The sequence below is a fragment of the Thunnus thynnus genome, chromosome 10, assembly GCF_963924715.1.
Source record: "Thunnus thynnus chromosome 10, fThuThy2.1, whole genome shotgun sequence".
In the NCBI taxonomy this organism is placed as follows: domain Eukaryota; kingdom Metazoa; phylum Chordata; class Actinopteri; order Scombriformes; family Scombridae; genus Thunnus; species Thunnus thynnus.
Window position 1 is genome coordinate 13,114,160 of NC_089526.1, and position 25,624 is coordinate 13,139,783.

The 25,624-nt window shown below is 39.3% G+C and overlaps 2 protein-coding genes across 3 annotated transcripts in view; both read right to left on the minus strand.

The window, feature by feature from the left end:
* Nucleotides 1-3,762, minus strand: part of grik5 (glutamate receptor, ionotropic, kainate 5) — a 91,111-nt gene extending 87,349 nt beyond the window's left edge. The window contains exon 1 of the mRNA XM_067601060.1: nucleotides 3,365-3,762. The gene's annotated coding sequence lies outside the window, so the exon portion shown is untranslated. The remainder of the gene's footprint in view (nucleotides 1-3,364) is intronic.
* Nucleotides 3,763-5,714: 1,952 nt separating this feature from the next.
* znf574 (zinc finger protein 574) lies at nucleotides 5,715-23,832 on the minus strand. Of its 2 annotated transcripts, none has more exons than XM_067601061.1 (10): nucleotides 23,724-23,832; nucleotides 21,083-21,240; nucleotides 15,185-16,376; nucleotides 14,871-15,085; nucleotides 14,403-14,582; nucleotides 14,019-14,113; nucleotides 10,924-11,018; nucleotides 8,616-8,764; nucleotides 7,898-8,185; nucleotides 5,715-6,742 (listed from the first exon to the last, which is right to left on the minus strand). In XM_067601061.1, exons 1-10 carry the CDS (start codon nucleotides 23,734-23,736, stop codon nucleotides 6,143-6,145), a joined length of 2,985 nt encoding a protein of 994 aa, XP_067457162.1. In that variant the 5' UTR covers nucleotides 23,737-23,832; the 3' UTR covers nucleotides 5,715-6,142. The 2 variants fall into 2 exon arrangements, with proteins under 2 accessions (XP_067457162.1, XP_067457163.1); XM_067601062.1 differs by lacking the exon at nucleotides 23,724-23,832 and adding an exon at nucleotides 23,504-23,586.
* Between the last annotated feature and the right edge of the window lie 1,792 nt (nucleotides 23,833-25,624).

Sequence of the window (25,624 nt, forward strand, 5' to 3'; positions counted from 1 at the left end):
TGCTCACACACACACACACACACACACACACACGCACACAGATGCTCGCTGCATGTGTTCAATACACACATTAAACAAAAGTAACAGTCACACAAATTTGCAAGCTAAAACTGAAGGCAGTGCAAAGCAATGCATGCACACAAACATTCTTAACTTCTGTTCCTTTGCGTCCACACACACACACACACACACTCACACACATACACAGAGAGAAATACACCACTACACGCATGGAGACTACTTTGTCAAAGTCACAGCAGGTACAGCCACCTCAGCAAAGAGAGACAGAGGCTATGTCGCAGGGGGGAAGAGAGGGAAGGAACAGAACGAGGTGGGGGGGTCAAAAAAAAAGAGAGAAAGGAGAAAAAGAAAATAAGAGAAGGACAGAGGGTGGAGCATGTGCAAGCAATAAATATGTAATCACAAGGCATAGAGAATGATAAATGTGTACCATTACTTAAATAGGTCAATCATACATTAATAACTGCGATATGATAATAGAGTTGGGAAGTCAGCTGTAGCCGACTGAGTAAGTTTGCATAAGTGCACTCACTTAGTCAAATACAAAGAACTACATCATGTTTTTGCACGCCATCTAACTCAGACTTTATTTTTTAAGACGGATTATCAGAAGAGAAGCGAAATGTTTTTCAACGAAGATGGAAAATCTGCAGTATTGTATATAAATTACTCTAATGTCATTTGTAGAGCACAGCAAAAATCACTGTCTACTGTAAAAGGAGTAACATTAATTTTTTATGGTTTTAACAACAGATAAATCTAACAGTGATGCTTTGATTTTAGAAAGCCAAAAACAGTTCTGCTTATAACAATATTTAAGATGTATAAAATGCTACTACAACTTCATAATGTTGCAGGTTTGATTATATAATATTAATCACCCTAAAATCTCCGAGGCTGCATGTGTGAAAGAGAAAGGAATATTATAGAAGAGCAGCTGAGGTAAATAGGGATGCATTATTTTGGCACACACCCCAAGCAGAGGTCACCAGTGTCATTCCAGATTTATGTAGTTATGTACAGTATATTGTGGTATATGGATAAATTCAAGTTATTAAAACATGGCTTTTTCCCTATAAAACACAGTATAATATTTCTTGCAGGGACACACTGTGTAGTGCTGCATATACAGTACATTGACCTTAACATGATTTATTGTATTTTCCTTCTCCTGTAGCATTTCTACTGTATGTGATTTTCACTGGCAAAATTTTTTGACCTTTAATGACTACATGTAGTTTTGCTGTGATATTTACGTTGACTCCTTCATATATTCCAATATCCTTTATTTCTTAGTTTATTATGAGCTGTTACAATTTGATAAAACCAGCTGCCTCTCTGCCACATCTAATTCTATGCGACATGATTTGCATGGATTTATTATTGCAGCACATATATATATAGCAATTAATCCATTATGGATGCTCATACAACACTATTACAATGCAAAACATTAAATGAAACAAGAAACATTTACTTTAACATGTTCAAGTCTGTAATTTCAGATTTCAAAGAGCTTAATGACCTCTCAAAATTAAAAATACTCATAGGAGGAGACAGAGCATATCTTGCTTCCCAGTATGTATCAACATGCCACAACCTGAGGGACACACACACACACACACACACACGCATAGCATATACTGTATATATATAATTAATATATATCAATCTTAATGTTGTGTTAATGTTCATATTACTGTACAAATATTTGGACAAACTGTATTTTGATGCTTTGGCAACATTGTTTTTGAAACGTTCATGCCAATAAAGCCCACTGCATTGAATGTTGCATGTGTCACATCAAAGATAAAACAGTACGGCAATAATCATATACAGAGAAAATGTTTCCATGGTTAAATATTCTGTCTTTTTTTTATCATGCTAATCTCTGTCAGCAAAATGAATATTTCCATCATGTTACCTTGGAAACAAAGCTTTGCCCAGCATCTCCAACCTGCTATGATGTCAATAAAAATGCCATCAACAAAGCATGAACAAACAAACAACAACAAACAAAGAAAGCTCCAATGGGGACTCAGTGATTAGTGGGTTTTATAGTCACTGTATAGAAGTTTACTCAAGGCCTTTTTTAATTCCAATGATACAACGCTACTATAATATACCTCCAGGATACATTTATAGTGTATCCTTCACATAGGTCAGTATAGCATTACTGTGGACCTTGTACTAGAAGCACACACTGCAGATTGAAAAAGCTTCAGTTTATATTTAAAAGGAAGGTAGGAGTACTGGTAGTACAGTAGAATTCATTCATAGAATTTATTGGTTTGATTATACATATTTGTTGTTTTTTCCTAATTGAATGTAAGTGTTTACACACCAGGGATTCATTGCCAGGGGTACTTCTGCAGTTGTAGAGTGTAGAGTAACCTAGCTGAGCTAACTTTGAAAAAAATACAATTTGATTTAAATATATATACATACACATACACACACACACACACACACACATATATATATATATATATATATATATATATACACATATGTGTGTGTGTGTGTGTGTGTGTGTGTGTGTGTGTGTGTGTATATATATATATTTATATATATTTATATATATATATACACACATACATAGTTAGCTATAAAAAAAACCCAAAACACCATGTTACAAATAAGAGTGCATGAAAACAGAGCTAATGTTAGCTTAGTTAGCAAGGGAACCAAAATGTTGAAACCGTAGACTGTATATAAAGAAAAGATCTATGTTATATATAAAATAAAAATACAAAAAATACAAAATCTTTATATACGGTGATGGTTATCCGCAGTTAGCTAACCATTAACTCAAAGTAATGGGTAAGCTAATAGTTGAAAAGGCTGAAAGTAATGGATACGTGGTTGAAATAGTTAGCTACAATAAAGGACAAATGGTTGAAAATGCTAAAAAAAAAAAAAAAAAAATGCATAAATTGTTGAAAGAGAACAAAGTAATGGATAAATGTAATGGACTAACGGTTAAAAGGTAGCCAAACGTTGAGAGCAACGTTAATGGAGAATGATAAGCTAACATCAAACGGTTGCAACGTCCATCTTCTGCCACTGCAGGTGGTTGTAGTACAAATGAAAAGTTAACTAAATCATCAAACATTGATAGTTAAATTATATGAAAAAATGCTGTAACAACAATATCCATTTGTATATTGTTATAACAAATATACCCAAGGTGTTTACGTCTGACAAAAAAAGGTTGGAAAAACACTGGCCACAGTAAAGATAGTCAAAATATTGCTTGTAATATTCAATTAAAATTTAAAGCAGCTTGTATGTGTTTAAACCATGTATTTTCACTTGATAGCTACCTCACCACTATCCTTACCTGGAGGTGTTAGCCAAAAACAGAGCTCCTGGTGTCCTCCCCCCTGCACGGGACATTGTGATGTCAGCGAGTTTACTGCTGAGAGAGCTGAATATGCACATTCTCTCCTGAGGGTCACTTGGGTATTTTTAGTGTTTATGATATAAAAAGAGGTGAGAATCAAAGGGATGCCCAGGTTGAGAGCAGCTACTGCATGTGCTTGTTTCTCATGTTTTCATTGGTAGTGAAGGACATTCCTAAATCTGATTGTTATTTTAGGGCCCCACGCATCTGAATGATTGCCTTTGGTTGTATTCAAAGATAAGCCCCCGCCCCCTTTTCACTGCCTGCTTCTACACACTATAATTGTCATGAATAATTTAAAGACATAATTGCAAAAATCTTCGCACATGAAAGCATGTAGTTTATATTCCTCTCAGCTGTGTACATGCTGTTTATAAATCATTTACTGTACTGTATATTGGTTTATGTGTATTTTCATTAATGGGGTGCAATAAAGAAAATGCTCATTTTATACTGACCATGCAAGTGTAGTCCAATGTGTGTTTTCACTGAAACAACAATTATTCCCGTGTACAGAAGGCTTTTTAAAAAGGTCCTTGAAAGTGTTTAACATCTCCAAAGGACATTACTGTAAAGAGTAAAACATCTCACCATGTTTTTCAGTTTTTTGATTGTGAATCACACACACACACACACACACACACACACACACACACACACACACACACACACACACACACACACACACATAATGGAGTGAGGTGACAATTCAATTGAGTTTTTGAAAAATGATCATACAGGTTAACCTTCCTGCATTTATTCAGTTTCATTTCTATGTATCAAGCGCCTGCTGTTTTTATGTATCAGCATTATTATTATTATAACACATTGCCGCTTCCTTGACTATTGTAAATTACTTTGTGAAGACGTGATCACGATGCTGTTATTGTATGTTCACTTTTAAAATGAAGTAGCAGAAATTAGGTTGTCCGTAGCTATCACACTCTCCAACCCAAAATTAACAGTTGGAATATGCATTTTTAATTAATAGCCTACACCACACACCATTTTTGGCTTTTAATAACAAACACATATTGCAAATAAGATGAGAACACCAGATAATATCAGATCTGTCAGCTAAACATCATAATAGAACATAAAAACCATGTTTATATTAAAGACTCAGCAGAATTTAAATTATATTAAAATATGTTTTTCAAGACTCTGTGAGTTTAGAAAAATCTCTTTTTGTTCATCACTAACCCAGAACAAAAAAACAAAAAGAAACCATCACCAGGTTAAGTCTGAGCTAAGGACTGAACACAGCCAAATAATATACTGTCTTCTGCACAGCAAAAAGACCATTATACTGCAGTCAGACTGCTTCCCTGGAGCATTCGAGTCTCATGATTTCACCTCCAGCATCTACAATTTCCTTACATGTCTATATGTTGGTTGTGTGTGTTTTCAGCTTCAGTGTTAGGCAGCAGGTATGATAAACGGCACTCCACCAGAATATTAGCTCTAAAGATTTGCTAGGAAGGGAAAAAAAACATGTATTTATCGACTGGTTGCCTGTTGACTCTCTCAGAAAAGCAATGAAGAGCAGCTGAATTCTTGGCACTAGCTTTCTTTTCGCTCCTCAGGAGCCCTCTATTTCCAGATATGCTTCTCACTCTGCAGAAATGGTGCCATTTCCCCATTTCAGCTCCCCGCACAATCATCAGCATTTCTCCTTCCATGACATGAAAACAAACTAAGACTGAGTGCCTCCACGTGTGTGTGGTTTGAAACCCCCTGTCAGCAATCACTGGGTGGGAGACAGCCATAAACTGCACTTTAGAAGCCTATAATGGGCTGCTGCAGCGCTAGCAAAACTTATATCATATTATGCCTCTTCCCATTCAGACACAAATAGGATCATTATTTTTGATAACTATGCAGCAAGTGCTGGATAATTTCATTACACCACTTGCCACTGCATAATGCTGTACTTCAGCTAAATCATCATAAGTCTTGCCATATCTCTATTATTGTATTTAATTACAGCACAAAACCAATCAATAACATAATGTCCAACAAATTATAGTGCTGATCTATACACACAATTCTCTTTCACTCTTCCTTCAACTAACATTAGTGTTTGTGTGACAGATAGAAACAGAGCGGTTTGAAAAGACGAACACTGACTGCTGCTGAGTGAGTCTGTATATTTCTCTCCTCATATTGTTTGTCAAAAGGTAGAAGTGGCTATTTACAGCCGGACCTATAAAGCCCATTCTATCTGATGGGATGGGGCAATGCCCTCATGTCATCCACCTTATAAAATGACGGACGCACACAAACGTGAAAGCTGAAGTGTTTTATTATAAAGCAGAAGACATTTCATGGCCCACCACCAGTCTTCCCCTAATAAATAGGGGCTGTGAACAAGCGTCTTCTGTACAATCACGGGCCAATTTTACAACATGTTTTTCAATCCAACTGAACGACTAATTTAATCTGTTCCCCTGAATGTTTCATGTTTGTATCAATGTTTAAGTCACAAGGTTCACTGTTACAACAATGTTAAATTCAATTTATGCTCAAGTTGTACAACTACACAAACTGGAACTTGTGTTGAAACTGGCTTAGAAACCTATCAAACTATATACAGTACATATGAGGAAATAACTGCATATCCTTAAATGATCAAACTTTTCACTCCATTAACAGTCTACATTCTCAACTAATCTCTCAGTCTTTCTCTTCTGTGTTGTCCGTATGTATCTGACTTCATACAGTCTCCTCCACGATGAACTCAATGGCATGCTGCGGTGACTGGCTGGCCTCCACCATAGTGATTTCATTGCCATCCATGGTGATAGTCGGAACAGTAATGGCCTGAGTTCCCAGAACAGAGGAGGGCAGGATAACAACCTGTGAGGTTCCCTCTATGCCACTGAGCTGATCAGATGGGATCATGACCGTTTCGGTGCCTCCTTCGGCCCCCTGCAGGACATAGATGGTCTGCACAGAGCCAGATTCAACCTCCTCTGCGGTGGGCAGAGAGGACAGCACCTTGGCCCCCTCCAGCACCTTCTGGACGTGGGCCGCCTCGGCTGCATGTGCAGCCTCCTCTGCCTTTTCGAGAGGCAGGTCTCCGTGTAGCCGGATGTGTTTATCCAGGTTGGAGCGAGAGCGGAAGGCAGCAGGGCAGTGGGGACAGGGGTAGGGCTTCTCGCCGCTGTGAGTGCGGGCATGCTCGGTGAGACGGGCAGCCACGCTGAAACTCTTGCCGCAAATCCAGCAGCAGAAAGGCCGCAGGCCGCTGTGGATGCGCTCATGGTCCTGCAGATGGGGCAGCTGGCGGAAGCGTTTGCCACATGTGTTGCACTGGTGGAGGGATGGAGGGGAATGGGGAAGAGGACAAAATATGAGGTAAGAGGATGGCAAGAAAGTACAGTTCAATTCGCAACAACAGTGCCAGTGCACAAACTCAACTGCAATTAATATTTTCTGAGACCACTCTTTATATTTTTCTGCAGATGCAGCACTTCTGGCTGTGTTACAGAAGAGCAGAGAGAACAGGGTATGGGGAAAGACAGATACAAAGCAATAAAAAGCACACAAGTGTGTAATGGAGGCTTACAGTTACACAGTAGGCAACAGAAAAAGATGTTAAGTCAGTTTAAAATTAAACTATTTCTAAATAAAGAAATCACGTTAACAATTCAGCAGCAGAACCTGTCCTGCCACTAATGTTAGTGCTCTACTTCCTCCCACCTGAGTGCAATGAACTACAAGATACTTGATTAAACCTGAAGCACAACAAAAGAAAGGCTATGTTGTGCTTTGCTTTGATTCCCACTGAGGACACTCAGATTTAAACTATAATCCCTGTTCTCAGTTTCGGTCTCTCTCAAAAATATAGCAAAATTAGCTTTCCTGTTAAGTTTGGTTTCATATACTCAGCAAATATAGGTGTTCCTTCAGGAACGCACACGGTATATTTGATTTAAATTAAAATTCATCCCCATAACTGCCTCTGTGTTGAAGGACCAATGCTGGTTGAACCTTAATCTTTAGCATGCCTGATAGATAGGGCTCAAAGCAAAGCCACAAACATTCAATCAATTTCTACAGTCCAGCGTGCTGTGATGGGCTTCGGTGGGTCTATAGTTGATGTCCTGCCTCGTCACCAGAGCAGCAGAGAGAGAGAGGGGAAGAGTCCCAGAATAGTAACAGGCACAGAGGGGAGCTGACAGGCCCTAACTCAGCCCTGCCATTAATCACAGGTACACAGGGAGGGAGGAAACACCCGCAGGACACACACTGCACAAATGGCCATGGTCCGGAACCAGAGAGATGGCCACAGCTCTGAACGGGTGTGAACGGGGTTGAGGCAACGCTGGATTTCAATTTGAAATAGAGGTGTTATAAGCCTTGAAAGCCTCGTATAAATAAGGACAAAATATGATTCAGAAGGCTAAAAGAAATTCCCTTTTTATGTAAGCACACACACACACACACACACACATCCCTTCTCACCTCAAAGGGCCTCTCATCAGTATGTGTCCTCATATGAACAATGAAGGTGGAATTGTAGGCAAATTCCTTGTGGCAAACTTCACAGCGGAAGCGGGGTCGGTTTTTGGACTTGCTGAGCGTGCCTTGGAAATGGGCCAGCACGTGCTCCTCCAGGGCACTGTTGGAGGTAAATCGGCGGCGGCAAGGCCTCACTGGGCATTTGAGAGGTGTCTGGCCCGTGTGGGATAACCGATGGAGATCAAGGCCCTCCTGGGTCATGCAACGGTGGCCACATAGGTCACACTCAATCTGAGGAAGGGGTGATGGGAAGAAGGAAAAAGATGAAAGGAGTAAGAAGATGGGAAAACAGAAAGAAGGAGGCAATTAATGAGAAGAGAAAAGGTTGGTGTCTTCATGGTCTTACAGTGACATAAACACAACGTCACAGTTTGATTCAGACTGGGGACCTTTGTTCAGGTCAACCCTTTCACTTGATCTCCACATTTCCTGCCTGTCTCGACTGTCAGCTATAATATATAATAAAGTCCAAAAAAGACTTAAAAAGATTAAGAGAAATTGCTTAAGTATTTCATAATAGTTCAACGCATGATCTGAGTGCTTCATTCTTCCTTGACAAAAAAAACTTAAGATTCAGCAGTTTCTCACTCTCTGAATATCTTGATGTGGAAAAGTTAAAGGAAAAAAAAAAAAGCTCTTAATAATTTTCTATGCTCCTAACCTGTCCAGTGCACCGTCCTCGGCCTTGGCCCCGTCCACGACCAGCATTCTTCTCCTCATCGGTGGTAGGGCAGCGCTGCAGGTGGATATCCAGCACTGACTGATTCACAAACTGGGATGAACAGTGAGGGCACATCGCTGGCTGCTTGTCTGTGAGGGAACAAAATCAGGTTTTAGACAGGTGGTCCTACTACAACTCTGCCAATATCTGATGGCTGATTTGGGCTTGTCGGTAGATTGGTAGATGTCGTGCCAATGATCCTGCAGTGACAGGTGGTACATACAGAAATGGCTGGCGATGGCGCCCAAACATTTAGATGCAGCCAGTTTTTCAATGTCAAACACGGGAAGAATGTGACTGTGGTCAGCGGTTGTTTATAAAGTGGATAAACAGGGACAATGACATAAGGAGTAAGGCATTTACATGTGTTGTAATGAGAGAAACTGGTTGATTAATTGACTAGTCTGTCAACAGAAAATTTATTTATTAACAGTTTTGATTAGTTTATTCATCATTAAAGCAAAAACAAACATTTGCTTGATTCCGCTTCTCAAATGTGATGATTTACTGAATTTCTCCAGGGATGCACTCATCCAATACACCGAGTCAGTGTCGGGGCAGAAACTGACCTTATTAAGTGGACTGAATATTGGCCAAACATGATTGATCCACGTTAAATACAGTTACTTGGTTAATGTCATTTAATTCGGTGCTTCTGTTACCAGTTACATTCATTAAGTCATAAGTAGGCCGTTGACTAATTTCAAGTGCCACAGCAATCCCTGTTAATTTACATAAAAATGACCCTAGCAGTTCCCTGCAGTGAGGTATACAGATTTAAATTTGATAAAGAGAGCACTGATATCGGATCAGTAATCAGTTTCATTAAATACACTTGCTTTGGACTCTTGGTCGCACAAACCAAGCAACCTGAATACTTTGTCTTTGGGAACCTGTAAATTACATTTTTCACTTTTTTTGGACAATTTATGGTGTTATCAGTTTATCTAGAAATTAACTTGCAGATTTATCAAAATGAAAATTATCATTTGTTTTATAGCTGCAACTAAAACTTATTTTTATAAATCAATCAATCAATCAACTAATCTGTCAATTATTTCCTCCATTCACTGATTTATACCAGTTGTTTGTTCTATAAAATGTCATAAAATTTCAAAAGAAAATTGTCTGTCACAATTTCCCAGAGTGCATTGTGACATCTTCTTGCTTTGCTCAAACGAGAGTCCAAAAGCAACATTTTTAATTTAAAACAAAGAAAAGCAGCATATCCTCACACCTGCAAAATTACAACCTACAAATTTGGCATTTTTGACTTGGAAACTGATTTTAAAATGATTCGATTCTAAAAATTGTAAATTAATTTTCCGTCAATCAGCTAATCAATTAATCACCTAATCGTTTCAGATCAAGTCAGCTGCTGCCCTAGCTGAATTCTGGCAAAGCAAACCACATTCTCAGTGGGTTGCTCTTGAAAACCTGGCAGGGAAATTGCTGACACTGATGGTTCATCAGTATGACCATAGGTCGTCACGCCAACATCTTGCAATCTGCTAACCATCTGTACAGTCTATCCCAGTGGGGGCGATCCACTCTGCTCCCCATTGGGACCCTCTAATTAAACCTTTAATAAGGACAATCTCAGCCTATGGCCCTGGACTGATCAATGGATCAATCTCTCCAATCATCTCTCTCAGAGGAGCCACGTACCTCTGACCCCTGCTGCACGCTGACTCTTCAAGCTTAACTAATAAGGTTGCCGTGCCAACGCCCCCCCTCGATTAAGATGAAGTGTCAACATGTTGACCCTATTCATTTACCTCCACCCTCCTCTTCCATTCCACAAGACACAAATCAATGGAAAGTCATTGACCTAATGCATCGGAGGAACAATGCACATATAACATGGATATGTTTGTAAATAAACAAGATAGGCCACCCAGGCAAGCTGATCAGGGCATTTATCGCAGACTTTGCATTAATCAATAGTAATTCACTGCATGTTGTACTGATAAGAGCATCATATCTAATTGGTTTCCTTTACGATGAGGCAGAGTAGGTTGGATTGGATTTCTTGATATTGCATTCTCACACAGATGAATGACAGGCGAGAAATGGTCACATAGAGAAAGGATGTGGGGATATGTGACTTTTACAGCAAGATATGTGACATAAACAGTGCAGTAAAAAAAAGAGATTCAATGACAAAGAAAAACACTCCAGCCCAATGGCCGCTGTATATTGTTCCTGTATGTAGTATAATATGTGGTAGACTGACCCTTGAACTGACCTTGATGAGTGAGCGAGTGCAGGTCGAGATCTTTCCTGCGTTTGAAAGCCTCGCCACATTCTGGGCAAGGGAACGGGTGGCTGGTGTGGAGCAGTCTGTTCAAACACACAAAAACACACATATTAACAGAAGTACATACCAAAGGAAGATGATTTAAACATCGTATGCACCAGTGATAATCTAAAGTTTCAAACTTGCTTTAGCTTGCAAAAGGAAAAACTACAGGTTGTATTCATACATACAATTAAATTAAATAATCATACATTACTACCAGTATGAAGACTTAAATGCCCCAATTCAAAGACACATAAAAAACATAATAAATAGAGAGGCACCCTGTATGCAACTCATATGAGGATTACCTCCAAGTATGTGCTTAGCTGTGCTTCAGGTTAAATAAGGGGTATTAGCTGAGTGTATAAACGGCTGGAGATAAAAGAACAGCAGTAAACTGGGAGGAGTCAGAGTTAGGACATGAAAGACTATATTTATCCATTTCATAACATTACGCTGGATGTAGCCTTAGGGGAGGAGAGAAGTGTTAGGATGTATTCACCTAATGCTGCATCAGGTCTGCATTCACAGCATGTACAAAATGAAAATGCAAAGTAAAAAGAAAACACTGGTTTCTCATAATCAGAACAAACACAGCCGACATTGACATTTAGGAACCATTACGCTCCACTTAATATTAAACATATATCAGTATATGTATTATCTATACTGCTACCAGTAATGTAGCAGCAGAAGTATTTGACTAGAGTTGCAACAATTAGCCAATTGGTTGATCTAAAGAAAATTAATCAACAGCTATTTTGATAATCAATTCATTGTTTCGGTAATTTTTCAAGCAAAAATGTCAAAGATGTCAAAATGTCAAAATTGAATGAATTACCTTGGACTCTGGGACACTAGGACATCTGATAGACAATCGAGAAAATAACCCAGCAGATAATTAATCAATAATTAGCAATAAATAGTTAGTTGCAGCCCAATACTTAACCACAAAATAACCTAAAGTAAAGCACGATTCTAGAGGTGATTTGCAAGGACCTCTCAAGGCCCATATACTGCAGCAGGCCTGGCTGTGTCTGTTCCTTGTTAAATAGACAATAAAAATCAATATTTCAGGGACAGCTGACCCTGAGGTAGCTGGGAAAATTAGAATTTCAGTCAGGGTCACCTCTCCTCCGAGCCAGATGTTCTTTAATGAGTAGGAATGACGCTCCACAAACAGTGCATTAGGGAAGTACACATACGTGGATATGCACTGAATCCTTTTTTTCAACTCGTAAACCAAAAACAATGGTTCCCAAACATGCCACTGGCTTTGGCAGTCAATGACAAGACAATCAAAGTGTAGTCTGTATTTAAACAGTGACTTTTTGGGGGGTCTTGCTTTATTCTCTCAAGTGTTTCCATCACAGGAACTTTCCAAGGGGACCCAGAACCTTTTGAGGTACCTGAGGAACTAGAAACAAAATTTAGTTCCTGTAGCATAGTTCCAGGTGTAAAAAACTGCTCATGGGGTTATGTTGCAGGCTTAACTAATTAATTAAAGAAGAGGGATAAAAAAAAGAGTGACTGTGTGATAGCTGAAAGCACAAGCAAAGGAATAAGAGAGAAATAAAATTAATTTCCTGATAGTTTCACTGCAGTTACGTTCTAAAAACAGAAACACATAACCATCAAACACTCAACAGATCATCTTCTTTAGAGACAGGCGTTGTTGGAGTTTTCTGCCTCATTTTCTATCTCTGCACGTCTCCTTTACTCTCATTCTTTTCACCAAACTCAAACATCAGAGTCCTGTAACAGTTAGTACAATAAACAACAGGATGACTTTGTGTTTTGTGTGTGAAAATTTAATTTCAAATGTCACCGCTGCTTTTTTAATTCATCATTTTTCTAAATGGTCTTAATTTGCTTGATTAATCTTCATGGTTCTGCCAGTTTAGTCCCTCAGTTTAGTTCCTCTGGTTCAATAGTTCCTGGAACTGTTTGATCAAAATCAAACTGTCCTCTTAATTTCCCACAACTTTTTCCTTTTGCAGCACACAGGATTTAAAATGAAACAATGACTATGAAGTGGGGCTGTAACTAACGATTATTTTCACTATCGATCAATCTGATGATTATTTTCTTGATTAATCAATTAATTGTTTTGTCTATAAAATACCCCATTATAATTTCTTAGGGTGACGTCATCAAATGTCTTGTTTTATCTGATTAACAGTTCAAACTCTAAAGATATTCAGTTTACTATCATGTATGACATGTAAAAGCTTCAAAATCTTCACATTTGAGAGGCTGAAACCAGCAAATGTTTAGCTTTATTGCTTAAAAAAATTACTAAAATAATTATTCGATTATCAAAATAGTTGCAAATTAATTTTCTGTTGATCAATCATTCAACTTATCATTGCAGCTCTACTATGAAATTAAAGTGCCAACTTTTAGATTTAAGTCAAGTGTTCACATCAACCTCACTGTCCTGCTGGTACAAATTGTATAAAAAGGGATTTCTACACTTACTTCTACACTTTCTACACTGTTCACAGTTAAAGTTAAAAGCTCGCACTTTAACCTTAGAGTCTGTTTTCTTTGACATCCAATAGATTGCAGCCAAAACCAACAAAATGCAGACAGACTCTCTGTAAATCCTCTCCCCATTGCTCAATCAGCTAGGACAGGACCGGGCTCTTCCCTCGTCTTGGATTGTTATCGTTATCATCTTAATTTACTTGGCCTCTGTCTGTCAATCATATGTGGCTGAAGCTCAAGGGCACCCAGACATCTCAGTCAGTGTGTTCATAACACAGCTTAAAGGTCTTGCTCAGTAGTCGGACACGGCTCAGATACTACAGCTCCTGGCTAGGGAGAGGAAGGTTATCTAAATCCCATCCTGCGTTCGGTTTGGAACTGTAATTCTAATGTATTTACACAAAAAACAGGGTTGGAATTTATTGAATAAAAGTCTATCCTCCAGTCTACATGGAAATACAGCATTTAATGGTTGTTGGTAGATGTGTTGTTTCCATAAAGGATACTGAATGACTAATGCTACTCAAGAGTTATTGTTATCATGTTCTTACTTGTGATGGTTAAGCTGATCCTCCGTGTTAAACCGTGAGGGGCAGAGAGGACAAGGGTAGAGATGAGCAGCTCCCTCGTTGTCCAGACTACACACCTGCATTAAGGGACACAGTCAAGGACAATAAAAAAACAATTTCACAGTGAGTTCTCTACAAAAAAAAAGCAATTCTTTTTTTAGGAAAGCTAAAATTCAAGGTTTTTACTTAAAAATAAGCTTCCATATTCCATACTCAATATCTACTATTTCAAGAGTGTGTGTGTGCTAACAAATTAACAAAAACTCTCAGAATCATTTGAAAATGTAAATTTCATGCAGATGTTTTTTTCTTAAATTTTATATATGCGATTTTGGAATTGAACCCTTCAAATGGCAGAAACTGTACCGGTTTGCGTCCACGCTTGCGCCGAGGGTGTGTTGATGTGTGAATGCGTTGGTGTCTCTTCAGGGTGGCTGCCTGGGAGAAGTTTTTGCCACAAACATCACAGCTGAAGGGCCTGGTGCTCGTGTGGTTCATGCTGTGGCGCAGCAGGCTCTGGGAGTTAGTGAAGGACTTTGTGCACACCTTCACAATAACAATAATATGGATTAGTGCCACAGTTGAATTGACAACAGTTTTAAGCACCTCTTATAAAAGAGAAATAAAACAAATTCCACTGTGCAGAAACACCAGAGAACCTGTCAAATATAATGAGGTTGGAGGTTCAAATTATGTCTGTCTCACACCTAACCCACTTCAAAGCATTACATCATCCTTTCAATGTCAGCTACATGACATAAATCACATTTACATCAAAGCAAATTATCCCTCCCCCTGTGGAAAGGATATATTTTATTTAATTTTGATTGGCACCTTGCACGTGAAAAGCTTTTCTCCAGTGTGGCTGTAGACGTGGGTGCGGAGGAAGACGCGTCTTGTGAAGGTTTTGCCACAGTAGGGGCAAACATGGGGTAGTGGTGTGCGGGCCCAGTCCTGCAGCAGCTTGGTAGGCGGAGGGAGGTTGGTGGTGTCCGAGTCTGCTGCAGTGCTGCCCTCTGACTCCTCTTTGGTGCCTGAACTCTTGTTTCCTGAAATTAAAAAAAAACAACAAACAAACAGCTTATTAAGGACCAAAATGTCCTGCAACAAATGCCTTATTTTTCCAATATGGACTTTAAAACACTTACCTTTGAGTGCACCACCACTCAGGATCCTGAAAGAGGGTTTACTCCTCTTAGGAAAAGGTGAACCTGATTCACTAGCAGAAGCAGGTGAAGAAAGCAGCCTCTTTGAGCTCTGTGGGGTATCCTGAGCTGTCGTGGTGGTTGTTTCATCACCGGTTTCACCTCCATCCACCACCTCCGACTCTGATGTGAAGCGGTGCTGCCGGAGATGGTACAGGTACTGAGTGGTGTTCATGAAGCTCTCGCCACAATGAGAGCAACTGTGCAGGGGCTCCTGCAGACCATGCTTCTCTGTACGATGCGTGACCAGCCCTTCCTCGTTGCTGAAGCTCTCCCCACACTGGATGCACATGAACAACTCAGGCTGTGGAAAAGTGGAGGTTTCACTGGTGGTGGAGGCAGTGGTGTCCTGCCTCTGCTCATCAGTCCCATTGTTCTGAATGCAAACTTCCTCTGTCACTTCAGGAACTGCTACCATTTTTTCTTCACCTTTCTGCCTGTGTTGCTTGCGGTGGTAGAGGAAGAGGGTAGTGTTTAAAAAGCTCTCCCCACACACAGAGCATCGGTGCAGGGCTTCCTCAAAGCCGTGTTGGGTTTTGCGGTGAGCAACGAGTTCAGACACGAGGCCGAAGCATGAACCACAGTCCACGCACAGGAGCACTGGTTCAGGCTTAGGTTTTTTGTTGGCCCCTCTCCTCCTGGGAGACAAATCTTCTCGATTAGAGGTCGGAGTGACCACCTCAGAAACAGGAAGATCAGAACTCTGAGCTGAAGACGCCTCTGCAACCTGCTGCTCCTCTTCCTCTTCCTCTACAACGGGTTTCTCTTCTGGTTCGGGCTTAAGATTTTTGCTCGTATCACTCTCTGAGAGAGAGCACTCATCTGGATTTAAAGTTGGAGTTGAGCTCTGAACTGAAGGGGTCTCTGGCTCAGGTTGTGAATCAGGTTTTGACTTGCTCCCAGAAGCAGCCTGCTGACATGTCTCTTCTTTACGGTGTTGCTGCCAGAGGTCCAGGCTCTTGAATAGTTCATCACAGTCCCCACACTGGTAGAGGATTCTGGGCTGATCCGATGGCACCTTTACTCCAACAGCGGTCTGCTTGAGTGCACTCTGGACCGATTGCACAGAGGCGTTGCCTGCTTGGACTTGAGTCTGTGGGACTGCAACTGTCCTTGATATATTTAATACCTGTTGCTGCAAAGACATAGAAGAAAAAAAAAAGACAAAATCAAATTCTCTTCAATGTTTCACTTGTGTTAGAAATTACTAGAAAAATACAAAAGCTGTTCTAAGTCAATTTAACCTGCTTTTTTTTTTTATTTCACTTAATTCTTTCTGACATATGAAGGATGAGATTTCAGTGTTGGGATACTGAGGTCAATAAGGGCAGCGTGTGTTTAGAGCCAAGGTTCCTCTGAGAGCACCAGACAGCCAAGATAAGGCCTCAGCCTGGCTGATAAGTATCAAAGGCCTTTCAGGGTTGAATGGGTCACTCCAGTGGGTTTACATTTGCTCCCTCCATCCATTTGGATGATGGAAACAGAAAATCAAGGTCGAGGTTAAAGACATCTGAAACCGCTTCAATCAAACCAGTTCAACATGTCTTACATACAGGAATGATTTGTAGGCTTTTGTTTTAGTATTCTGGCATGCGAGTCCTGAAGACTCAATAGCATTTTGATTGATTTTTCACCTTGCATTAACTGGTATTCTACTGCTTTTCTACAAAGAAAACTAAGGTCGGTAAAATAATTTGAAAGACACTATAACAACATAAAAAAACTGCACATGGGAGCTTTAATTTGTATGTTGTTATATACTGTTTTGCTAGATTTTTTATCCTTTAAGCAGATGAACATTCAGGGGGATGTGGCTGATGGTCGGCTGGACATGAATTTGTTTTTTTGTGCTCATAAAGCAAAACTCTTTAAAATACTCTCTGCTTGTGCCACCTGACACAGTTCCCTTCCTTGGTGAGAACAATGAATTCCTTGCCAACAAAGGGCATATTTTTTTATTAAGGTGCAGAATATAATTTTGTTGGATCTAAAGCATGTTCTGATTAAAAACCTTTGTGGCTACATCACTCAAACCTTTAATGGAGCAGAAAGTGAAGATCATTCAAGATCAAGATCGATGTGTTGAACCCACCGGGAATGTTAAGAATGTTTTATCTTCTGTACTTCAGCTCCACACAATAGAGAACTTGCATCTTCTATGCAGATAGAATGATTTTTTTTGCACAGTCTAGCCATCTAAGGACATGATCTGAAGGATATTTCCTTTATTCCTTTATGTAAGCATTATTTATGCACATGCTCTGTAATCTATAAACATTCTTGCAAGTTTACACATCAAAACCAATCAAAAGACCTGATAACATTTCTATAATGCTTCCTCCGCAGCTCCAGCATGAAAAAAAAAAATTCTAGATACAGCACAAAAAAAAATCCTCAAACAAAAACTATCAGCACAATTCTGGTACGACACATGGGTGGCGCATTATTAAAAATCAGAGCAATAATATCAGTAGTAAGTATTACTAGGAAAAAAGTCTTGTGACACTCTGTGTCAAGTGTCAACCAAGGGCAGGTCTTTACCGCTCTAAATAAGGCTTTTCACAACATGCAAGAAAAAACCTTAGACCACTTTAAAATGGAGTCTGTGCTGCCTGAAACACATAGATTTATCAGACGAAGAAAGTTCCACCTCCATAAAATCCTCCCTGTAATGTCTTTTACCTTCACATACCGGTTAACAACTTCGTGTTTTAAGTTTTGTTTGTTTTAATGCATATGTTCCTTTTTTTTTTTTTTTTATAAAAGTGAGACTTTCATTTAATCAGCTGTAGGCAATATTTGTACATAACACAAGTTTCATGCACAGTGAATAGTCCCTTCCAAACAAAAACAATTTTAAACAAGTATTTTTCACTTTAGCACCTGGCTGATAAGTGCACAAGGTGTGAACTTTTTTGTTTCATATTGTAATTAATACTGAATAACTAAATAGCTTCTGTGAATAGTTTTAGTGAATTTTTGGTTATTGAAAATTGGTTATTACTTTTGCTTGGATAGGTTATTGAGTGTTGTCGAAGCTGGAGTCTCTTAGTATCATCAGCCAGGAAGGTAGCAAGTCACGGAGACTGAGAAGCAGCACATATACATCAAGTAATCTACAGATAATGTGCCAGCATTAATGTCTAGCGACACTTGAGCATGCAGTTGACATATTACAATTTATTAAAATACAGTAAAGTAAGGATTTCAGCCCGTGTGAATCTGATTACCCAATAACTCAAATGTTAATTGAGAGCCTCTAATGGGGCCATATGTAAAGAGAACATTTTTGGTATGGAGAGTTCTGCAGATGCAGCAGATGCTTCACACTTTGGTCAAATAAGGAAAATCAGAAGGACTGAATTTGTGTGGTCAGAACAAACCAAAAGGGCAAAGTGTGACATGTAGAAATGAGGGGTTTAATTGGACATCTTACAGCAAACTGAGGGGACATTTCTGTAACGTTCTCCTTTATTTTTCTCCTTTAAAGCTTGATCATTTTCAGATATAATAGACATATATGAAACACACCTAAACACAACCTGGTCTTAAATTTTCCTAGCAACCTGATGTCCTACAACTATAGTCCCCTGAATTCAAATGCGTATGTGCTAAAAGGGTAGCCATATTTGTTAAAATAGCTCTCTACATCCATTTAAGAAATAAACAGCCATTGTTTTATAGAAACGTCATATAACGTTCGCAGAAATTGTGGTAACCTAGCTAATTGCGATAAACCAGCATATGGTAAAATGGGGGCCAAAAAGCCATAAGGTACCCAGGTTTTATAGTGTTTCTCCAGTTGGTTCATCTATGAGAAGGCCAATGAGTGATCCGTCAGGAGAAAGGATGGCAATGACTGATGCCTTTCCATGCTCGTCTTCCCGCTGGCAATTCAGAATCCAATCTGTCTATCACGAGTGTCACCGTGCTTTATGGACTTGTGTTGAAGTCGGTAAGAATGGAAGTCTGGGCACAAGCTCAGACAGCCATGCCCTACTGCTAAACGAGGGCCAATGACTGCTTTTAACCCTGAGGGCTTGCTGAAGCTGTCATGGGAAAGGCAGAAGAAAAAAGTGCCAGCTGCACCAAGACTCAGCTCAATATGTCAAAGTTAAATGGAATAACTCACCCTATTACACAACTTTCAAACTCTGCAATTCAGAAAGCGTCTCCGCAGAACTCTGAATTAATAGAGCTCAGCATTTTGATGAAATGCATCCCAGAAGGGTATTCCAAACAGGACACATAATGTAAAAAATGCTGATTACAATGCATTATGTAAAAATCCACAGGCTTCTCAAATTCACCATGAGCCAAACAATAAAAAATACAACTGAATTAACATACAGAAGCATACATTTAGTACACAGACGGAAAACACTGAAAATGGAATAGACTGTAGTGCTCACTCATTGAATCAAAAGGGTAGCCTTGTCACACAAAGAACAAAAAAACTAATTTTTTCCTTTTGGAAACAAATTGTTCAGTATTACTGGAGCATGAGTAGCATTCTGGTGATTCAGCTGGCCTCTGCAGAGACTATGTAACTGTAGCATCCTGGACCTCAATCTGGCCTGCAACCTTTATCACATGTCAATCCCTCCTGCTCCCAATCTTTCCCGATCCATCCAATAAATGATAACCCCCCCTCCCGTCCAAAAAAAAAAGAGGCCAACCAGCAATTTCTCAAATTACAAAAATCTGCACAGTGATACATTCTGAAATACAAAGCCAGATTTGAACATTCATTTATAATCGATTCAGTTTTTGCACTGCCACATTTTGCCTGTTACACCTGTTTGGCTCACTAGAGACTCATTACTCTGATAATCAACAATGCTAATGTGCTATTTTGCCATTAAGCTAGACAGAAAGCAGTTCCATGTATCACTTAGGTACTTAGAAAACCAGCTGAATTACATGTCGACCTTACAACACAGTCTTTTCCCATTTATCAGGGTGAAAGTTAGGGGTATGACAGATGTGTTGGTACAATGACTTAATGACTATTTGTCTTTAATATGTTTAACAGTGTAATATATGTACATGTATGTGCTGTACTGCAATCAGAAAAGGAGAATTTGACCTAAAAAATTACAGATTAATGTGAAGATCTCCACATGTAATGGACACATAAAGAAAAAAATGACATTTTAAACTTTAGACTTTGAAAATATCATCTTGTTATTGGTTATGATAATTAAAATAAAGAAAAAACAGATGTCTTAGCCTATTATGTTTATTGTTGTAACAATGGTTTAATGCTGCCTTCTTGGCCAGATCTCTCATAAAAAGGAGATTTTAATGTCAATGAGACTTTTACCTATTTAAATAAAAGGAACTTATTCGTTTTTTTAATTACACCACAATATATATATATATATATATATATATATATATATATTATAGCTAATTTTCCCAAATAATCACTATTACTATCTAACCTCCAAAACACCTACTGGCTATTCTATGATTAAAAATATTACAGCAGTATACACCTAAATCAGATAATACACAGCAATGCCTTGAAATTAATCAGTAAATCACTGTAAACAACTCAAAGTTAAGTGCTCCGATCAAAGTCACTATTACTATGATGAGTAGCAGAGCATTGTCAGTTTATGACTAAAGTTACTTGTCACTTCAATGTCATTCTCCAGATTTGACTGTAAAGCTTTTATGTGATCACACAGCTGGTCATTTCAGGCCACACTGTCACATTATTGGTGTTTTTCCCTTTCTATTCCCCATCTAAAATTGAGCAATTGCACTCAAACCACCAAGGCAGGCACAATCACATAATACACAGAGGAAACTGTGGACTGTGCCAGTATTTACCCGTGTCTGTAGCACTGGAACAGTGACAGGGGTGGCTCCAGATGTGTCTGGCTGGTCATCCTCAGCAGTGCATGTCAATTGGTGCTTGAGTACCTCTTCCAGAGTGTTGAACTCCTGGTAGCAGGGGAAGCACATGTACACTGACGAACTCTCCATGGCTGCCAGGGGATTAGAATTAAAAAAAAAAACAAAAAAAAAAAAAACATTTCATAAGAAACGCAGCAATGCAAAGCTGATTTAGATAAAGGTGCAACAGTTCACGAAACTCAGCATGCTTTGAATATGAAAGTAATATCGCAACGTGAGCTTTATACAGATGCCTACCTACCAGAGCATTACATTTGAAGTTAGTGAACGTTACATAGAGGGTTGTGAACATTGCCCTCTCCTGATGAAAAGAAGTGCCTGCATATTTTATCAAGACAACAGCTTGGACACAAGTGCCAGGAGGCTAACTCTGGGGTTCCTGAGATGACTCACCATGCGCCGAGCCTGGGCTAATTGTTATTTTGACCATGCAGGTTGCTGCTCAGGTAGAGACCTTGCCAAGTCCCTCACTCTCTCTGCCATTTTCATGGGCCAAGCTGACGTTTAGCTCTAACATCATTTAGATATGTGCTGTAATTGGACCCACTGGAAGTGCAGTCTTGCGCGTGCTGCTGCTGAATGTAACTATAATCAAAACACAATCTCTGCATCGCCACCCTCTCTCTGGTCACTGATCAGACCTCATGTTGCAACAACAAAGCTTTAAAACATACAAATCAAAGAACTCACTGAAAGATATATGGGAAAAGCAATTTATCAATACCTTTTAAAGACATAAATGTGATACACTGTCTATGGTCTAGTAAATTTGGCAGACAAGGCTACATTTTAAAAGAACACAAGTGATATTCTATATTTTTTGATAATGTCAATAAATCCTGTGGAAAGACCAAATTAACAAAGCCATTAGTACGTCTCTTAAAATTGTCTGTGGCACTCAGCCCCAAGACCATTTGTTCCCACTAAAGAATGTGAATCTTTGAAAACGGGTCACAGATATATAGCTTCATTTTTTAAAAAGGCACCTTGCCAAAAACAGTAATTTGATACCACAGCAGAGCACTGCAGGTTTTAGCAAATGTTACTCAAACTAGAGTAAATGGTGTATTTGTTGCGGATTATTTTCAGCTGCAGATTTGATGATTGAGTGAGTATTTACAGCAGCAGGTCAGTGTGTGTATGGGGGAACAATTCATTTTAGACTACAGTGCCCATGTTAATTGTAATGAAGAACACACACTCAGCACAACGGTGTGGCGCACTGATGTGTTTTAAAAAAAGTTTGTGGACCTCAATGGACGTGTGTGGCACAGATGACTAAGCTATAATAAAGCATTTATTTTCTACACAGACAATGCCTGTTACTAGGCTCAAGTTATTGTTAGTTTAGATGTGTTGGTGGAGTTTGCTGATTTAAAAAAAGAATTAAATTTAAATTAGATAGATAGATAGATAGATAGATAGATAGATAGATACTTTGTTCATCCCAGAAAGGAAATTAAAATGCCACAGCAGGCACTTGACATAAATCTAATCAAAATACAAAAACAAAGACAAAAAAGGCAAAAGAAAAAAAATGCAATTATTCAAATATTATGAGTACCACAAATTAACGAATGATGACAATTATTATTATTATTATTATTATTATTATTATTATTATTATTATTATTATGTCCCACTGCCCCCCCGTTGGGATAATAATCTAATGGGACATGTCTGTTTATGTCCTTGTAGAAACTATACTCTCTAATAGCACAGATGGTCAGATACAGACCACTTAGTGCAGGACTGTTTCACTTCAGTCTGGCAGTAATGGATCAGATGTGATGTGCATCCAGTGTTTATTTCCCTTTTTGCAGTATGGTTTTATCAGCAGGTCAGGTGGACCTATTATTAGTATGTCATGCATTTCCATGACATGCATCATGGAGGGTCACCTAGTCGATACTTCTGTGTTTACTGCAGAGGCGATGTCTGTATTTCAAATACCCAGCTCACAAGGGGAAACAGAAAAATATAAGTCACTTGTGTTTCAAACAGACGCTGGCTAGCTCGTGTTAGCTCCTTTGACCGTTTTGCTAGAGCTCTGACCCGAGTTAGTGAGACAACCAGCTTCACTGCTGCTCAAAGCTATCGACTAGCAGCAAGCTCGTACTATCTCTGACCAGTGCTGTGTCGCTAACATATAATGATGGCCATCTTTCTAACAATATGGCTAACGTGTCCTCGGCGTGGTTGGCAGCTAGCTCCCCTGCTAGCTCAGGTAGCTATTAAGACAACTGCCATCTCACTGCTTGAAAGCGGGCGTCGCAGCCAAATTGGCTAGCAAATAATCTCCTTGCTTTAACCGCTTGGACCAGTGCTGCTTACTTTCTGCTACCAAGGAGGAGAAGAAGAAAAAGACCGAAGAAGGAGGGCGGGATACGCTTCTTCGGTGGTATAATGGCGGCGACAGACGAAAAACTAAGATTAGCTGTCTCCCCCCGTTGAAATCCTCCGTACACACACACAAAATACATGTTAAATATGTCCTTCCCCGAAAAAAGTAACGCTCACATAAAATTAGTAAAATTATTTAAACATTACTCACCGCAATCAGACATTACCGGTCGAGGAAGTAGGACAGTCAGCAACTTCAGTTTTTTTCTGCATGTTACAAGCCTCGCTCTGATTGGCTGTGGCGGTCACTTCATGCACCAATAGTATTCCACTACACATAAAGCTAGAGGAGTTTGTATTCCAAAAGCGCGCCAGTAATACAGCAGCTCCAGTCCAGGGTAATGGCAAAAGATGATATAAAGGATGAGATAGATAGATAGATAGATAGATAGATAGATAGATAGATAGATGGAGTACTTTATTGATCCCAATAGGTAATTGTAGTGTTACAGCAGCCACCAATGCAGCAGTGTAAAAATACTCCATTATAAGTAAAAGTCCTGCAAATCTTACTCAATGCTCCCCTTGAACTCAAAATGTGTTTAAAAGATTTTTTAAAAAGCATTCCACACGTCCAAAAATTTCAAAAACTTCAGCTCTGGTAAACTGTCACTTTTGCCAATAGGTATATGGTGTTTTAATATTAGTTACTTACACATGAAAAAACAAGCAAACTTTGCTGCAGAATACATTCTGTAGATGGCTTTGTGGTTGGCATACAAGTGATTAATCAGAAAGTCCCATCCAGTCAGTTAATGTTTGATTTCTCCCTTTTTCCCCACAATAACTTCCAACAGTAATCCCTTAAAACATCTTTTATCCTGGATGCATGAAAGATGTTGGAGATACAAGAGGGAGTTTGTGTTTTTCTTTGTGCAAAATGAGTTGCAAATGAGAAAGAGCAAGGAGAGACTGGAGTGAGGTGTAGCATCACAAACATAATTTGTGGGTAAGCTACATTCATTCAAATCATACACACATATCAACAGTGATGCTGACAGGTTGCCTATATCAATTAACTTAACTAACTTAATTATTAGTTTACGGTAACCTTGGTTTGCATATATATCTAACACAATGCAATGTTGAAACCTGCAGTATCTTTGGTAACAATGTGCATACGTGGTATTGATGCATTTGTTTATACCAACACAAACATCTGGATGGATTAGGAACATCACAGAGCACAGTGGGCCTAAATATACATTATTATGACTCAAATAGCAATTCCAAGCCACATTTATACCACACAAACTGTTTTGTAACACCACTCATAGGCAAACAGTTCTGTGAAAATGTTACATCATGATTCACTGCCTGAGACAGAGACAAAATATGCTCTGGAAGCTGCATGAAAGGAGGGGTCAGTGCCACTTATGATAAAGTACTGAGTCAAGTGTTTCAGTTTCTCATAAGCAACACTGTTCACCATATGCCGTATCCACAGTCTCACTTTGTTGCTGCAGCTCAAAGCAAGTAAGTATTAGTTGATGACTTTTTTCACCTTTTTCATAAAGTGACAGCAATAACTGTCTCATATGTCTTCAATTGCACTTGAATATACGCACAGGTTTATTTAATCCACACTATAAAGCCTAACACTTATCAAATTTATCCCCCTCAGAGTAAGTACAGCCAGCTGCATGGTGTATCTCAATTCTGCTGCATCAAGTGTTATATATAAAGAGGTCAGTGGAAGTATAGACTAGCCCACTCCACTCATTTCCCAGAATTACACACTGCCCCTGTATGCCCCATTGGCTGATTGGGAGGATGAGCAGCTCCTCCAGACTGCTTAACCTGACTCCAAATGGTATTAAAGAGCTGGCCGGGCGCTCAGCCAGAGGTGCCAGGGCTACTCAAGCTCCAAAGAAACTGTGCAATGTGCTCGGCACACCGCTGAATAACATTATTCAACCTTGACATATCATATCACGATGATGAAGCCTTGACAGACATGTTTTTCTTTGGCGGTTATGGTTCAGAGACTGCAGAGCCCAGGAGAGGAGGACTGACCTGTCACGCAGCGTTGATAGCACTGCATCCTCAGAC

Excerpts from the sequence above, each read along its gene's own strand:
- znf574 (XM_067601061.1), bottom strand. Across the intron at positions 16,377-21,082 it reads TTCCAGTGCTACAGACACGG|CAACAGGTATTAAATATATC; the intron begins GTAAATACTGGC and ends ATGTCTTTGCAG. Across the intron at positions 15,086-15,184 it reads GAGTGGTGGTGCACTCAAAG|GAAACAAGAGTTCAGGCACC; the intron begins GTAAGTGTTTTA and ends TTTTAATTTCAG.